The sequence below is a fragment of the Pithys albifrons genome, chromosome 12 (genome assembly GCF_047495875.1).
Source record: "Pithys albifrons albifrons isolate INPA30051 chromosome 12, PitAlb_v1, whole genome shotgun sequence".
Taxonomy (NCBI): Eukaryota; Metazoa; Chordata; class Aves; order Passeriformes; family Thamnophilidae; genus Pithys; species Pithys albifrons.
In genome coordinates this window covers 17,552,473-17,571,278 of record NC_092469.1, presented here as the reverse complement: position 1 = coordinate 17,571,278, position 18,806 = coordinate 17,552,473, and the positions used below count along the sequence as shown (strand labels likewise).

Below are 18,806 nucleotides of genomic sequence, written 5' to 3'. Positions count from 1 at the left end.
ATATAGAGGTAAAACAGAAAAATAGGGGTAATCAAAAGTCTGATTAAAACATGAGTAGACAAACTGAGAAACTGCCCCCAGAGAAGAGTCCCTTCAAAGTGAGGGAATTTACAATGTCACCAACATGACTTGTCCATCATTGTAGATAGTGACAACATTACAAATAAATCATACACAACTTAAAGCCCCAGAACATGTCTCTGAGCTTTGAGCGTGGACTCTGCAAAGGGGATGAAAGCAAATGGGGGACAGCACATCCCCATCACCACTTGGGTTATTAGCTATGCACATCTGCAACGTGCCTTCCCTCCCATCTGCAAACTCCTGAGAGCGTCGCTGCCTCTCACAAACAGAATTCACTTATTTTTAGCTTTTCCTCACAGTTACATCAGCTGGTCTTTGAAATGAAAGCCAAAGCTGAACGAGACGAAAAATGAGCGATGATTCAGAGAGCATTAAGCAATCAGCCACGACAAAGTGTCACCTGCCCTAGAGCCATTCTGTTTTCTGTCACTTGAAGGACAAGCCCCTCGCTTCCCAAGCCATGTATTTTCCCTGCTGAGTATCCGTGACCTCACTCTGTGTGTAAGCAATGACTTACATTATGCTTTGATGGAGTGCGTGTTTGCTCCGTGCCGGATGTCCCCGATTTCTCCTTCACTGCTGCCTCTGAAGGACATTCCCATTCCTGTTGCTTTCCAGCCATGGTTGTGCTGCCTGCAAACTGCTGCAACCTGCTTTGGATGTTGCCAGTGAGAGCAGCTCCCTGTCAGGAGTGACTCGGTGGCAGCTGATCCTGCTGTGGAGCAGCAGGACATGTTGGTGACCTCTCAAGGTCCCTTTCAGGACCTGTGGGGGGTTTGATGGTTCTGTGGCAGGTAGCATTTTAGTAAAATGATATTTTTTTCTTTAGGCAATCCACTAGCTATGGAAAAAATCTGTGTATTCAATGTTCTTTTTTGTTGTTTTCCTTCCCTTTATTATATTGTGCACCCTAGACATTTTATATTGTGCAGTAACCTTAACCCTGACTCCAAAATAATTTAGATGTAAGCATATTTAATCCCATTAAAATCACTATGAGTATCCACACACAAAACTAAACAGATGACTTAATAGGTTGCTGAATGACAGTTCCAAGACCCATTAGGTCTAAATGTTCCTCAGGAGCCCAAACTCAAAGGCACTTCGGTACATTCTTAAAAATAAACCCAGAGATTCATGAGTCAGTAAAGGAGAGAAATATCCATAGCCCTGTTTTGGAATGTGCACACCTGCAGAATTAGAGCCTGCCTTAAAGACCTGCCCCACCTGGGTTTGAGGCATTCATGCAAATGAACCTGCACCATAAAACTATTTCTTTTACTTTCCAGGTAACGCAACTACCAAGTGCAACTTTAAAATGAATTTCTCCAAGTTTTAAAGTCAATATAAAATATTGTCAAGCTCCAGGTGGAGGCCATTCCCGAGCAGGCACAGATTCTGTGGGGATAAGTCTGCACAGCACTTCAAAATAATCACCTCTTGTAAGGGATTCCTTTCTGAACTGTGCAGAGTTCGTAACTTGTTTTATTAATGCTCTAAACTACCACTTCACTTTTATTTTCTATTTCAAAACTGGTTTTTAACAACATATACAAGAGCCTCAGGGCAAACCTCTCTCTTGGAGGCACGGAAACTTTGCTGGAATCACTGAGGGTTATGCAGGCAAATCTTCAAAGGCAGACTTGGGACCTATAACTTTAATTCATCCACCAAATGGAGCTTCAAAATCCATTAAGGAAAAATAACTAGTAACCATCTGTCTTTATTCATAAGGCTGAAAGCAGTTAATCAAACCTTGTGGACATTTTTACTTTCTTCTTTCTCTCTCAACAGCTTTGAACACAGATGCAGCCTTTCCATAATTAAGCTGAGCATAGTAGCTCCTGGACAGATTAATTCTGGAGAGCTTGTCAAAAAATGTCAGATGGCAGAGAAGTTGTGCATCTTGTCCCTCAGATTTCTGGGATTTTTTTATACTTCTCTATATTTCTATATATAGATATATATATGTATGGGCAAATTCAGGACACATTTATTAAAATTAATATCTCTTTATAGCTCTTAACCCATTCTCTATGATAGGGTATATTCTTTTGCTATCTGTTAGGGGTGTAAGTCAGAAAAGCACCTCCACAATGAGCAAATATCTCCAGGAACTGAACTGAGACATGGGATGCAAGTGGCCACCAGAAGGAAGTTACTTTCACTCACTGCTGAACCACACCTGGAACTGTGGGGCTAAAATGTTTGTAAACACATTGACAGTGTTCTGAAACAACATAAAGATGTTCCAAGTTATGGAGTTTCACTCTGCCAAGCTGGAGAATCATTGAATAGTTCATGGCTAAGAACTATTCCAGACAAGTGTTTTTAGGACAGTTCTCAGACACGACATGGTTTCTATCAACTTCAAAAGGATATACAGGAGTATCCAAGGTGGCTTTTAGATCTCAATTACTATTAATAATGAGCTCAAATGTGGTTCTGATTCCCCTTCTAACATTTTAAAGCAGAGAACATCTCCAATTCTTAAGGATTTTATGCTACTTGTTACATATTCTGGTTTTTCAATTTAACTCTACAATCAAGTTTATGGACTGAAACCAGGATTTAAATGTATCAGCCAAGGAGTAATTTTTGCTTCTTTTAAACTATTTTATTTTTAAGTAAAGTAAAATTTCATGTCAAATACATCTTTGAACTGATAAAATCAGAATTTCAATGTCATTTAAAAGTTGGAAGTTTGAAAGTTCTTGCCCTTAGAATTGGTTACAAAGGAGAGTTGATTACTAATGATAAAACAATGCAGTTTGAAATGAGATGTGCAAAATAAGGAGAGACTGCCCCAGAGAAAACCATTCAATGACTCCAGAAGAGAGACAGGCAGTGGGATTTCCAAGCAGTCCTTAAGACTGGACCATGAGAAGTATCAATAAAAATCAGTAAATACTGGCCAAACATCACCAGTCAAATTCAAACTAAGGAAAACAATGAAAAAAAAGATCTAACTAATCCATGGGAATTATGCCAAAAGCCTGAATAGAAAATATTATTGTATGAAGATTTTGCCCATGGCCAATTGGTAATTATGACACACCTGGTCTCAATGTGATTCACAGAGTGTTTCCTACACACCAGATATTCCTCTTCTCCTATCTACTTTATCTGATGTTACCATCTCCACTTGGTTCATATCTTTTATCATAAACAAAATTTCAGTGTTGATAAATCCAAGCATAACTGCTGAAAAAAAACAAATCAATTTTTTTTTAAAATGACAGGAGTTTAAAAATTCTAAATGTGAAGTTGTTCCCACACTTTTGTAGAAGGCACGAACTGTTCAAACTTGAACCAACATGCCATCAGGACGAGTCTCCAATCCAAGATCTTCACCGAGGCACAGACTGTACCTACATTGCAGCAGAGGCACATTAAGCTCAGATTTATGGGGAAAGCAGCAGTGAGATGCATATCCAGGTGAGGCTCTTTACAGGATGCTGTTTTGCAGAACTGCTGCAGGTTCAGTCCTGAGCACTGCCCCAGTTTCACAATTCTGGCAGGGATTCTTTGCACCCCACTCTTACCTTTCCTATCCTTCTTCCACACATCTTCCTTGAATCCAAGTCCAGCGGGAAGAAGCTGAGTGGGACTCTCACACCCACCATGTCCCATTTGAGAGTGGATCCTCCATGCAAAATTCTTTGGATTTAACCAACAAGGGTCAGAGAGGAGATATCTCACAGACAGAAAAAGTGCAAAGCTGAGTCTCAGGTGAGTTCTTTTAAAGGTTATAGAAACCTATAGGTTGGAAAAGACCCTTAGGATCACTGGATACACGACAAAAAGTAGTAACACTGGAATTGCTAAAACTGGAACTCTGTCAAACTTTGTGAGCTTGTTAAACAGCTACTGCAACCTCTTGAGATACAATCCAGCATCCTACACACCTGCACAAACAGGGAGACATTCCACAAGTTAGCCTTGAAAATGAAAGTTCAAGTTTACAGTAATGCAAGCCAGAATAATAAGAGAAAAATACAAAGAGTTTTAATGAAAAGATGAGAAGTGGCAACCATTGTTCTTTCGAATGTCATCAACATACCTGTGTGTTGTGATGTTACAAACAAGTCTTTTGTAATCTCTAAAATCTCTAAAACATGTAGATTTAACTGAATGGTATTGAAGGTTTAATTTGGTACCTCACCTGTGAGAGTACAGTTCAGCTATTAAAATAGTCAGAATTGGACAGCTCCATCACCCAGAGACTTCAGCAAGTGCAGCTGAAACACAACAGGCAGAATTCAAAGGCTGCAAATGCAGCCACAGAACACAAGTACTAAAGGGAGGAAAATGAGTCTGACAACCTTTCTTAGAGTGCTGTTGTGCAGCCTCTCACTAAACAAACTGTAGTCACTTCATGTGATTTATACTCTGTAGAATTTACATACAGATGTTTAGTTTAACCTGAATCTGCACACTAAATATTCCTCTATGCATTACATAAAAGAAAAAAGTAAATTAAAAGTTTGTAACCCACAGCACCTTCACCCCAAGGTATCAGTCCAGGACAATCAGTTCAGCTACTACGACCAGAAGCAACAAGCAGTCAACTTGTTAAAGAAATTCAGTAACTCAAATAATCTAATTATTTTAATTGTAAGAAGTCTAATTTATGGAACACATTAAGGATGTAATATTGCACCAAGATTACCTAGAAAAACTGGATTCAGTAACAGAAGATGTTAGCTGAGATCTGTCTTTAAAGTATAATCTACAGGAGATGGAGCCCTGTGTCCTTGTTCAGCCCTGGTCAGACTCCTTCATTTCATGCCTGTTTTGGGATTCTCTGGCCAGGCTTTTGGTAGCTGGGGGGACTACAGGGGTGGCTCCTGTTAGAAGCTTCCAGAAGCTTCCCCTGTGTCTGGTGGAGCCAAGGCCAACCATCTCCAGAACAGGCTTCCTGCCACTGGCCAAAACTGAGCCCACCAGGAATGACAGTAACACCTCTGGGACAACATGTTTAAGAGGGGAAAGAAAGTTACTGCACAGTTGAAAGTTGCAGCCAGGGAAGAGCAGAGTGAGAACAAGGGAACAGCAATGCAGACCCCAAGGTCAGTGCAGGAGGAGGAACAGGAGGTGCTCCAGACCTTGCAGTCCATGGTGACCCACAGGACAGCAGTTTTGGGAAGAACTGGGATGGACTCAGTGGAAAGGGTCATGCAGGACTGTCTCCCATGGCAGAGACTCCATGGGAAGCAGGGGAAGAACTCCGACTCCTCTTCCTGACAGCAGCAGAAACAACTGACCGTGACCCCCAGTCCCATCTCCCTGCACCACTGGAGGGAGGAGGTGGAGCTCGGAAGGAAGGAGAGGTGAAGAGAAGTTGGTTTTAAGATTATTTTACTTCTCACTCTCCTGCTCTGTTTCTGTCAATAATAAATGTAATTAATCCCCCACTTTGGGTCTGTTTTGCCTATGATGGGGATCAGTAAGTGAGCTCTCCCAGTTCTTACTTCACCTCGTGGATTCAACTCATGAATCTCTCGTTCATTCTATTTTCTCTCCTCTGTCTGGTTGCAAAGGGGAGGGACAGAGTGGCTTTAGTGGGTACCTGGCATCCAGCCAGGGTCAACCCTCTACAGCACCAGAGATGAAAAGGGGACTAGAATTCCAACCAAAATGGGAGGAATTATTCTATTCTCCCAAGGGTCATCCCAGCTTTGAAATTCTGTTCAAGTGAATAAACTGCAAGACACGGTGGGAAGTCCATCACTGACACAAACCTTACTGAAAAGGCAAAAGCAGCATGGCCCAGTTGCAAACAAGACACAGGGAGTTTGGCTGCATAATATATTCTTATTGACACTTGCAGACTCCGAGTCATTTTGATTTCTCAATTATAATTGTGGAAGGCATTTTCTTCATAAACAGATAAAACATCCTGGGAGGTGGGATGGTTCTGCCTGATAAGCTGATTATGTGTGTGTTGTTTGAGTGTGATTAACTGTCTGCTTTAGTTGATGCCTCTTCCTAGCACAGATTACCTTTGTTTATAACAGCAGGGAAAGGAGCCAGGGCCAAAAGCACATGAGAAACACAAAGGGTAAAATCTCTTGGCTTTACTGTCAACAACATGGCACTGAAGGGATTCTCAGTGGCCACTCAAACTGCTTTCCCAGGCTTTCCCAGAGTAATTTTAAAATGGGCAAAGGACCTCAGGCAATGTCAGGGAGAGAATGAAATTGTTCTAGATAATGCTTTCTCTTGGAAAGTATTAAAATGACAACTGTTAACCAGGCCTTCTTGTGCTAATAATAATAATTATAAATTGATTATGTCATTTTCTTCTGTATAATTTTATTCAGCTAGTGTATAAAGAACTCCTTCGGTACAAATTATGTTTTTTTTATAAGTTGAAGATTACATGTTAGACTTGAGAAGCCTTCATTATACAAAGAAGGCAGCCACTAGAACATGTTGTTCTTCTAAGTCATTTAGAAGAACATTTCAACTTATGCAGTTTGTCCATAATGTGTTTGATGTTTGATTCTTCCATGTTCCTGGGATGAATGAAGAATTAAGCTGATGTATGACCTGGAATTAATCCAGTGTTTTCAACTGGCACAAATTCTGTTTCTATGGGCTGGATCCTCTCTGAAAGATAATGAAGCAGCACTTCAAATGCAAAGCTCATTCAGAATTCTTTCACTGCAAGAATCAAACAAAAAAAAATCAGATATTTCAATTCCCTGGTTATTCAGATCTTACTTCTGCCTCAAAAGTAGCAAAAATTCCAAATTAGTTCTAACCAGATGCTGCGTCCACAACTTCTGCTTAGTGGAATGAAAATTAAGATCAAGAATAGCTTGCAGTAAATTACTTGGAGGTACAGCACACTCACACTCCCCATTGAATCGCTCCCACTTCGACCACCTTCATCATGTTACCATTCCAGGATAAAACACGCCCAGAAAAGGCTTTTGAACAGAAGATAAAGGCATGTTATAATGATCTCATCTGTGTAACTCCAGTAATTCTTCCCTGTTTTACAGTTATCAGATTTCTTTTGTTTTAACCTGGTGCCTCAAACCTTTAGAATTCTTGGTTCTGAACAAATCTCCTTCAAGGGAAAACTCAGTCTTTTGTCTGAGCCTCCTAATTTGAATTAGCTCAGAATTCAGTCACACATCAGGCCATGATAAAATGCTTATGAATTCTGAATTCCACAGTCATTACTTTCATAGAACACAATAAATCACCACCACAGATACATAAGAATGTGGTGGTCTAGCAAAAACAAAAATGCCTTTAAGGCAGCCTTGTGGAGGTTATCTAATTTAAACACAGCTGAAGCAAGAAAGTGATTTTGTCTTTTTTGAGGTTGTCTTCTACTTACATGTTACAACTCTTACCTAATCTTTCCTCTGCAAAATTATGCAATTTTTGCAATGTTTTCAAGGTAATTACAGAACTAAATGGTAGTGTCTGTTCTCTTTTCTTGCAGTTCTAAGTGCCTGAAAATGGGAGAACACTGCCTGGACATTAAACACAGACCCATAAATATCAAAGCACCAGAAGTGTGAAGATGGACAATAATTCCTCAGCCATATAATTCCTTTCTCCCTCTGCAAACACAGTTTCTACTGAGAAACCCACAGAAATGGTACAACAAATTCAGGCTTTGGTGTTCTTGCTGACACATCTCATCCTCACCACCAGTATCTGCAGACTTCTCACTCACAGAGAAAATTAGCACAGCACAAAATGCAGATTAATGAACACATTCTGCCTTGAGTTTGTTCTGCATATGGTATATACAGACCATGATTAGCTGCCTGTGAAGCTGAAAGATCCCTTAGATCCCTCCAAAAGATCAAAGTACTACATCTCCAACCATCAACTGGGTGTTCAACTATTAGTGTCAATGATTCATTGCACACTGATCTCATCTTGGGTTTGCTAGAGGGTAAGATTTTTGTAAACCTATGGATAGCTTAATTAAATTATAAATTACTGCAACAGGGAAGCTGTTCCTTGTTACCAGTGTGATAAATAAGGGCAGCTGAATGTACATCAATCACACTTGAAACCAAATCAGACAATTAATGAAATCTAAGTATATAATTACCTTCTGAAATAGCTGCCTATTTAAATATAGAAGACTTGCTTTAAGTAACAGAATCAAAGGCATTCAGCACTGCATTCCAAAGCCTGTCCTCCCTCACTTGCAAAAACATTTGTGAAAGTATTTTCACTAATATTTTGCTAGTCTTTTCATAAGACATTCTCTAATGTACAACTTTTAAAGTATATAATCCTTTCAGGTACAAAGTCCTGGAGCCCTTGCAGTCCTGTGGGTCTCCTCTGCAGTATGAGCATTATTGAGGAAGTTACAGGATGGGTTAAAATTTGGTTTTTACTTTTAAAGTGCTGCAATTAAATTGCATAACATGGTTTTATGCTTTTCACTATGCAACATATGTTGCAAACAGCCATCAGCACCTCAGAACATCAGGTAACACATCAGGCCAAATTGCAACTTAAAAAAGCACACAAAGCTTAAGATCTGTATCAGTGGAGCAACCAGTTACTTCAGACACCTGGGCTGAAATGCTCAGGAGTGGCTGAGTCTCTTGACACTGTTTAGCTCCATGGAGGTTATGAACATTGATATACACTCATTCTGAAAACTGGGTTGTTGATGTGCTCTGCAGGGTACACAGAGACACACAGACCATAAACAGCAATTTGGTGTCAAAAAGGGAGAACACAGGTTGTTCTCAGTCCAGTGCTCAACCATTCACTTATTCCAGAATATGCAAACTTTATTCCATTCCCTTTAGGATAAATAACTCTTACTTTTGAAAATGTGATAATTTACATTTTTGAAGCATTACAGAAGTTGATTTCTGATGACTTCACAGAATGAATGTAACACTTCCTATTGCTGAATAAACATCTCAGAATCAAGCCTGTTCTTTAAGAATTTTTGCAAAAAGAATTCAGAGCATTTTCAGTGTCTTTTATAGTAATGAGTTTTCATAACTAACAGACTAAAGATGCCCACAGTGCTACCCACCCATCAAATCCAAGTTAGCCAAGGTCTGGCTCCTGAGCCTAAATTGTTCTGATCTGGGAGCAGGAAGGAAAGCTGACTTGTGCAATCCTGTTGTTTGCATGATACAATACACATATGTTGCATGAAATATCTCCTTGGTAACTAAGCCTTGACATCAAATATAACACGATACCAATGATGTGAGAAGCTGTGGTGCATCAGCACAGTGGTACAACAGCACCCTCTCCCAGGGCACACTGAGGAATACAGAACTGCAGAAGGCATCAACCAGACACTTCAAGCAGCTGGTTTGACTGACAACTGCTTGATATTTCTACCACACCAGTTCTTTTGGAGTGAAAACAGCCAAAGTTTGAGTGGTTTTTGCCCTCTCAAAAGCTGACTGTACCTTCCTACACCCACCATCCTGGGCCAGAGCTGCTCCACTGCCTGGTGAAGGGAGGTGGTGGAGGGCTCCTGCCCCCACAGCCTTGGAGAGATCCCTCAACAAATGAGGAGACAGAAACCTGTGAGCAGGACCCTGCACTGCTGCTGACAGCACCACATCCTCCTCACTCCTTTAGTTCTTCACTGGATCTTGCTTCTGGATATGAATGAAAAGGAACTTCCCAGCCACAGGCCACCATTCACCCCAAAATCCTCATCCACATTCAAGATGAACCCAACACTAAAATAAATTAATTTTTGGACAGCATAGAAAGAATTATATAACAAAGCCCACATATCTTCAGTGCAACATGCACCAAACTTCCTTCCCCCAAGGATGTCAAAGTACTCTGCAAACAGTCTTACCCTTTGCAAGAGCTCTGTTGAGTAGAGACAACATTCCACTTTGTGAATTCCTACCTTGATAAGGAACCCACTACTCCCTGCACCTCCTTCTAGGCAGGAATGGAAATGTTTATAAAGTTATATCTCCTAAAGTGAGAGAACACAGAAGAATTAGATTAGGAAAATTACACAAAGCAATGGTTTGGATGAACAATTTTAATCAGCTCGTGTGAATGATGTCCACTCAGCAGTAAATAGAATTAATGTTGAAATCCTTTTCCTTTGCCAATCTGGAAGAGAGAAACTAAATTTTTACACTACTGGAACTCACAGGAAAAAGCAACTAGAAGTGCTCTGGATTGTCATGTCCACATAACCAGATTTATGACACTTTCCACAAGCACAGTCAACAGGTGTTCTAAGAAGTCAGTGTTAATACTTTCCAAGGGTATAATTAGCATATTCCCTAAACTCTTTAAGCCCCACACCACTGATTCCCTCCTTTATTAATATTTTTACAGCAGCTCCCGCCTGGGCATCAGAAACATAAATGGAACCAGCACAACCACAGCCTCAGGCACTGGGGAAGTGCAACCCCACCTTTGTCACAGAGCAGAAATCCATTTCCTGAAGGTCACTCAGGAAACCTCTGTCAGAGCCAGGAGTAAAACTCAGACTAGCATTTTCATCCTTGAGCTTGTTCTTCTTGAAAAATATTCCAGTCTAATCCACTTTGATTCTAATTCTGAACATTGCAGCTCTAATTCCATTCACAGTGTAGATTCTCTTTTCACCTCTTTAGTACCATTTTAACCAATTGGTTTTACATGTTTTAGTAAGACCATAAATGTGCTTGGTTCTGACCTAGTTTTAAATCTTGTTCTCCTCTTTTATCCCATTGCTCAATTGGGGGAAAAAAAAAGACAATTAAGTAACACCAAAAGAAATCAATCAAATAATACAAAAACAGTAAGCTAAGGATTATTTCCGCAGATGAAATATTGCCCTGCTTCCTAAAATAGTACTGTTGGCATGCTTTGTATTTTGATGACAAAAATAATTCTACTAGCTAAGTATTTTAAATTGCAAAGGGAACTAGATGACTAACATACTATGAAAGAATAATTAACAATTTCATTGTTCATTCTTTCTAACTTGCACTGTTCACAACAGCTGCTTATTTAGCTCTGTTTAGTTGCTGATTTAAGGATTTCTTTGCAGCCTATTTCAGGTTGATTGCAATTCAGGTTGTGATACTAAGATAACTCCCACTTATACTGCAAATGCTTCCGGCCTGACACATCTTGTCCTAATGTGCAATTCCAGGTATCAGTGTGGTCTCTGCGAGTGACTGTAACATATTCTGATCTCTGTGTGCTGGGATACATGCAAGGCATGCTCCAAATGCCTGGCTCTTTAAAGGTAAAATTAGGGTTTACATATTTTTTTAAAGAAAGACACAATCTCAAGAGAAACATTCTTTCATATATAAAGTAAAATTGGAATTCCATTTATTTCATGGCAAACCAGAATTTATGATACATTCAGAAAGTCCATAAAGCCTTAGAAAAAATGGAGTCTCATAGGGAATGAAAGAACATTAACAAGTGGGTTGTGTAGAACCATGAGATCTGAGTCTTAATATCATATCAACAGCAACACAAGATGAGGATAATATTTACTCACAGCTTTCATAGATATCAGCATTTTGAAGGAATGAATGTTCCTTACTATTCTCTGAGGCCAAAAAGGACAGTTCACTATAATGAGAAATAAAACTGATAGTGGTTTAAGAGCAAAATTCTTACAGTATTTTAACTACAGCTTTATTATATTCATAATATTTAATCCAATTATGAGATAATCTGACACAATTCACTCACTGTAGATGCCATACCAGGCAGAGAGTGAGAAAAAGCAGAATGTACAGAGAGAGGCCTCAAACTGTCCTGCATGGACACATCACAAAGTCCAGAGGGCAAAACATCATCCTGAGGTGAACAGCTGCCTGTTCAAACAAAAGGGTTTACTCACACAACGTGGAGTGCAAGGTCAGAGACACCACTGAGACAGCACAAAGTTCTGTGAGCCATGAGGAGAAAGTGGCTGGACTTGTGGAGTTTCCCCTCTTGGAGATATTCAATAGCAACACAGACCTGGGTAACCTCTCTGGCTGAACCTGCTTTGTGCAGGAGGTTCAGGTGGGCCAGGTCCTTCCCAGCTCAGCTATTCTGTGGTGCTGCAATATTTCAGCTAACACAACCTGTTTGATCAGAAGGCAGACACCAACTCCCACCATCTCACTGAGACTCCCCAAAGACAAAAACTTGTGTCTGCAGACCTCAGGGAAATTTCAGAAGTCTTTTGTACTTTGCAGGTGATTAAAGGCTTGGGAAATGTTCAAGGTTATGCATAATTCCAGAAGGCATATGCAGCCCTACAGAATTCTTATATTTAGTAAGAAAATCTTATATTGAGTAAGAAAATCACATAAGTGATTTTTCTGCTTGTGAGCTGGAATTGTCACAATTCTGTGAACACAGCACTGATAATACATGTGGATAGCATTTTAGGGCTTGCTTCAAGGTTGCCTCAAACCCACTCTCCTACTATGCAGACAGGGGAATCAGCTATGACTGAAGGATGCCCTCCAAGCCAGACACTCTGCATATCTCCATAGGTGCATCAGCTCTGCAGAGTCAGGTGTAGCACCAGCTCCATCTTGAAATTGTTATTTAAGAATCCCAGAGGTTAACCAGCAGGAAATCATTGCTATTAAAAAAATTAGTTTCATATTTACAGAATGCTTCTTGGAATCTGTTTATTTTTAATTCTTGCCAGCCATCAATCACTGTAACAACACAGCACACTGCATCTACATCCATCAAGGTTTTGCAAAACAGCAACTTTCAGGTTTTTAAGTGGTTTTGACACTGAAACCACTTTCTGACATTCCCCAGGTGACTCAGTTCTGCCAGAGAAAATTGGAATATACCACAAACCAGACTTTGATAGTGTAATTCTTCATTGTTTTCCTGTTACAGGTCTCTCTCGCAGACAGCTGCAGTGGATTGCTGCTGCTTAACTCGGGAGCAATTCTGCTGCAGTCAGTGAGGGCTGTGCAGTGTTTTCCCACTGCCAGGAACATCTCAACTCCCAAGAGGCACAGCAGACCTCTGTGAGTGCATAACATAGTTCAGGCTCACAGCAAATGAGCAAATGCAGTGGCATTTGGGGCACCACCTTCATCCATGGAAATGCTGTGAGGGCACTGGACTCCCTGACATGACAGGACAATCACAGAATCATTTAGGTTGGAAAAAAACCTCCAAGATCATTAAGTCCAACCTCGGACTGATCTCCACCTTGTCAACCAGGAGGTCAGCTATGAGGGCACAGCTCTCCCAGACACTGTGGGGCATTCGAAGGCAGCTGTGGCACTCTCATACCAGCAGAGAATCATAGAATTATTAAGGCTGGAAAAGACCTCCAAATTCACCAAGTACATCCTTTAACTGAACACCACCTTGTCAACTAAACTATGGCACAATGTGCCATGTCCAGTTGTTCCTTGAACATCTCCAGGGAAGGTGACACCACCTTCCTGGGCAGCCCATTCCACTACTTGACAACCATTTCCATGAAGAAATATTCAGTCGTGAGGTCTGAAACTCTCCTGTCCACCCAAATTGCCCATGGCTTAAGAGCTCCTGAGCCTCTTTTAAGTGTCCCAGACTTTGGCAGATCCTCACACCACTGGGACAAGACTTGCAGGCACCTCCCAAGGAATCATAGAATGGCTTGGGTTGGAAGGGACCTTAAAGATCATCTGGTTCCACCCCTCTGCCATGGGCAGGGACTCCTTCCACTGGTCCAGGTTGCTCCAAGGGACCATCTGCCTTGAATACTTCCACAGCCACAGCTTCCCTGGGCAACCTGTGCCAGGGTTTCACCACCTTCACAGGGAAGAATTTTTTCCTAATACCTAATTGAAACCTACTTTCTTTCAGTTTGAAGCCATTCCCCCTTGTCCTGTCCCTTCATCCCCTTGCAAATAGTGTTGTCCCATCTTTCCCAGGTAAGTTCCCTTCAGGCAATTAGGTCACCCTGGAGCTTTCTCTTTTCCAGGCTGAATAATCCCAATTCTCTTCACCTTTCCTCCTCTGACCAGCTTGGTGCCTCCTCTGCACCACTCCAACAGCTCCACATCCCTCCTGTGCTGGGAACTCCAAGGCTGGAGCAGCTCTGCAGGTGGGGTCTCACCCGAGGGGCGCAGAGGGGTAGAGTCCCCCCCTGACCTGCACCCACCAGCACCCCCCAGTCCTTTCCCCTAGGGCTGTTCTCTCTCTGTTCATCCCCAGCCTGGATTCATCCCGGGGGTTGCCCCAGCCCAGGGGCAGCACCAGCACCACAAACACCCGGACGGGACGCAGCTGGAAAAGGCTCTGATTTGCCAGCCAGCCACAGAGCCCCCATTTCCAGGTGCCTCAGGCTGAGCGCCCCGCGCTGATGGGGCGTCCCTGGGGAGGAGCAGGGCACAAGCAGCGCCCTCCCGGCCCATGAATGGACACAACCCGGCACACCCAGGCTGGCAGGGCCGGCCCCCCGCCGCCATCTCTGGCTCCATTTCCCGTGATCCCAGAGCCCGGCACGGCACGGCAGGGACGGTACCGGCACTGCAGGTACGGGCGGGACCCCCCGGACTGCCCGGGGAGGGAAATGGAGATGAACGAGCTCGTCATGAGCAGCTCCAGGCGTGCTTTTCTCCCTCCTCCACGTACCACCTGCGCGGAGGAATCCCAGCGCTGCCCTCCCTCCCTCCCCGAGCAGATGGTGGAATGAAAGGCTTCACTTAACGCGTGAAATAGATCGGAGCATAACTGAGGGAATGTGCGCTGATATTAAAACTCGGACTGGTTTCAATGTGTGTATTTGCAATGTGTCTTACAGAGCAGTTTGATCATCCAGTGCCGAAGGAAAGAGGATGGAACCAGGAAACACTGCCAAGGAAAGAGTCCTCATTACTGGTGGAGGTGGTTATTTTGGCTTCCGGTTAGTGCATTAAATAGTTATTACATACAGGAATAAATGTAAGAGGTTGCTGCTGGGGAGGCAAGAAAAGCCATCTATAAAGCAAAAACTGCGAGCCTGAGATGCCCAAACCAGTTCACCCCATCTTTGGTCCCTCTGGGGTCACAGTTTCAAACAAACATGTTACTCTGTTTCCGTATGTTGTAAGTAACTCTGTTACCCTGTTTCCAAATGTCAGGCATCAGTGGCCTTGCACACCTTTACCTGTCTGGTCACCTCTGTCGTGGGGGTTGGTCACCACCTTTCAGCCCGCTCTGAAGGACAAGCCTACACTGGTACACACATCTTTCTTTTGACCTGCAAATAGCTACACACATTAGTTCTATAGATTAAATAGTTCAGCAGATTAAATACTCTGTGTGCTCAAGAATATATTTACTTGCGTGGACTGTGATGTTTTAGGATTACAGTAAGGTAGGCAGTTCAGTGAAATCCATTCCCCCTTACTGTAGCTGGCTCTGCAGGCCTTGAAAAGAGAAATCATATTTTGATCCCTAGACTATCATGAGTACCTTCAGAATTAAAACTGCTTAGAGAGAGGAGAGAGATCACAGCCAGGTCCAAAAAGTAAATGCCAAGTGGAAGGTGGGGGGAAAAATAAATCTCAGAAGAACCTATCTGACTCCTCGTGGCTTTTTCCTCCACTGTCTCCCCCTTAAAGTACTATAGACATAAAACAATTGTAGAAGAGAGGCACAGAAACACCAGAGTTACACTTTGTGTCAATACTCTTGTAAATACCTGCAACTTGGAGTAAAATATGACATGGGACAAACCATTCGTTCCAGGTAAGAAGCACTTCACTCACTCCTCCAAAAATTTCAAACACAAAGGCAAAGACCATCCTGTTGTTCTGAGAGAATTGGGATGGCACAAAAGCAGTAAGAAAAAAAAACAATAAACTTTTTTTTTCCCAATATTTAGCTAGAGGTTTACATCTGAAAGGTTTGCTGTTGCTGATCTACAGGAGTCAGAAGTGGGGTTCTTTCAAAGCTGTGTTCTTCCAAAATGCTCCTGAAAGTTGCTTCTGTTTTGAGTTTTTAACAGCCATTCTGCCTTTTTTTTTTCTCAAAAGTATTGACAGAGTGTGAGAATTCAGTACCTAAAGTATCACACCTGAATCTACCCCATAGTAGATGGCTGAATATTGAAAAGACTCCCATGAGAAAAATAATCAGCACTAAAACAGTTAATAGTCTTCTCTTCCCTCCAGGTGAAGTGTTTCATGCACTGTTGTGCTATGAATCCTAACATATGGTTTCTCTCATGTTTCAGTTTAGGTTGTGCCATATATCAAAAGGGAGTTGATGTGATTCTCTTTGATGTTGTGAAGCCACTTCAAGCCATGCCAGAGGGAATAAAGTTCATGCAGGGGGATATCTGTTGCCTGTCTGAAGTGGAAGAGGCTCTCAGAGATGTAATCTGTGTATTCCATATCGCTTCCTATGGAATGTCAGGGAGGGAGCAGCTGAACCGAAAACTTATAGAAGATGTTAATGTGAAAGGAACAGAAAATGTCATCCAAGCCTGCAAGAGCACAGGAGTGTCGAGTCTGGTTTATACAAGTACATACAACGTGATATTTGGAGGCCAGATTATAGAAAATGGGGACGAGTCTCTGCCTTACCTACCTCTTCACCTCCATCCTGATCACTACTCCCGAACCAAATCTTTAGCTGAAATGAAGGTGCTGGAGGCAAATGGTGCTGAGCTTGGAAATGGGAAAGGTGTCTTAAGGACTTGTGCTCTTCGACCAGCGGGTATCTACGGGCCTGGAGAACAGAGACACCTTCCAAGAATAGTCAGTTACATTGAAAGGGGACTGTTTAAATTTGTCTATGGAGATCCTCTCAGTTTGGTAGAATTTGTGCACGTAGACAACCTGGTTCAGGCCCATATCCTTGCCTGTGAGGCCCTCAAAGCCAGCAAGCAGCACATCGCTGCAGGCCAAGCCTATTTTATTTCTGATGGCAGGCCTGTAAACAACTTTGAATTTTTCCGACCGTTAGTGGAAGGTTTGGGTTACAAGTTCCCAACCTGTCGCCTCCCTCTCTCCCTTGTCTATTTTTTTGCATTCCTTACTGAAGTAGTTCATTTTCTTGTAGGACACATTTATAATTTTCAGCCCCTCTTGACTCGCACAGAGGTTTACAAAACTGGTGTCACTCATTATTTCAGTATGGAGAAGGCCAGGAAGGAGCTGGGCTATGAGCCTCAGCAGTACAGCCTGAATGAAGTGGTGGAGTGGTTTAGATCCCAGGGGTGTGGAGCAAAGCCAAGAAATTATACCGTTATGCAGCTTGTTAGGGATGGAGGGCTGCTTTTGCTGCTGATTGCTGTGATGGTCTCATGGTTTCCATCTGCAGTTACATTTTCACTCTAAAAGATGAAATGCTGAGGACAGAATTCAGTTATTTTCTCTGTGTACTCTTGGGTTTGACAGACAGGAAATAAAGATTAAAAAAATAAAAAGAGAAAATACACATTTGTGTGATTCAGATAAATATCTTTAACAGTTTTATCCCCAAGGAACGGAACTGCTGAGTAAAGAGGTGTAATTTTCATATATAGTTTCTCTTCAAAGTAAAACTGATCAGATCACTACCCCGATGAAGCTCAGTATTACTGCAAACAGCATTTTATGCTCAGCTACAACAGCACACTACAGTGAATGGAACAAATGTCCTTAGGCTGGCTCTTCTTCCTCCCTCATGGGATTATACCCTTGATCCCTGCCCTTTGTTCCTAAAGAGTTTGTGCTACACGATCCAGAGAATAAACTTACTCTCTGATCACATTCCAAACCCCAGTTCTGTTTGCCAGATTGGATGTATATGCCTAACCAAGATTAACTGATAAACTGCTAGACAACAAACAAATGTGATTTCTTTACATGACTAGATTCTGGTACGCTTTTCTGGGTTAGCTCTGTGATATCTAATGACACTTCTGGAAAATGCACTGTGGTTAATCTAAATTACAGCAAAGTGCTTGAAGCACCACAGATTGGTAGATTTTTCTACCAGTAAAATAAGTCTGTTTAAAATTAATGAGTTACCTAAAGTTCATTCATAAATAAAACCTATGATTTTCCCCAGCATTATTGAATGGTTAAACAAATAATGCATCAAAGACATTTGGTAAGTTATTACATTCACGTTCCACTATTTATAAAGCGTTTTTAGCTTTAATAATATTTCTTTAACACCTGACACAATTTGAATAGAAATTTACCTTTGTAGGAAGATAAACACTTGCTACAAGGAAACTCATAATTTTATGGAATTTTAAGACTAGATGATAAGACCTTGTTAAGTACAGGTCACTTCTGTCCCAAGCAGCTCCCTCTGTCAGTGTGATATACGAAGAGAAACAGAAACCACCTCAAATGTTAAAACAAAAAGTTCTCTCTTAACCCATCAGCATTACAGTTTCTGTACCCCTTGATAAAAGGAGAGTTCTTCAAGAATTTCACACTTCTCTTTAAACATTAGTCTTCCCATTTTAATAACTGAAACAACACATATTAAATTATTTGTAACTTCCAGTTACTTCATTTGTTAAACTCTGCTGCAACTGAAATGGGGAACTGAAGAGGAAAAGGCAGACAGTAGTTTGACTGCACTGTTAAAGGATTCTCAGAACAGTGACTAAATAGAGGAACCAAGCCAAAAGTCCACTGCCACCCCTGTTTAGAAGATGGAGGAGTTTGTAGTTAATAATGATTGGAGACAGCATTATTTTTTGACTTTTGCATTCTCTTCCAGAAAAGTTTACCTTAAAAAAAACCCAAAGCAAAACAAAAACAAACAAAAACCCA

General features: G+C 41.6%; 1 protein-coding gene across 1 annotated transcript; it reads left to right on the top strand.

Annotated features, from left to right (window-relative positions):
* Positions 1–14,490: 14,490 nt before the first annotated feature.
* Positions 14,491–17,459, top strand: SDR42E1 (short chain dehydrogenase/reductase family 42E, member 1). The gene is made up of 3 exons (XM_071567424.1): positions 14,491–14,577; positions 14,846–14,947; positions 16,262–17,459. Exons 2-3 carry the CDS (start codon positions 14,880–14,882, stop codon positions 17,367–17,369), a joined length of 1,176 nt encoding a protein of 391 aa, XP_071423525.1. The 5' UTR covers positions 14,491–14,577; positions 14,846–14,879; the 3' UTR covers positions 17,370–17,459.
* Positions 17,460–18,806: the final 1,347 nt, after the last annotated feature.

Excerpts from the sequence above, each read along its gene's own strand:
- SDR42E1 (XM_071567424.1), top strand. The coding sequence starts at position 14,880 with ATGGAACCAGGAAACACTGCCAAGGAAAGAGTCCTCATTACTGGTGGA. Across the intron at positions 14,948-16,261 it reads GGTGGTTATTTTGGCTTCCG|TTTAGGTTGTGCCATATATC; the intron begins GTTAGTGCATTA and ends CTCATGTTTCAG.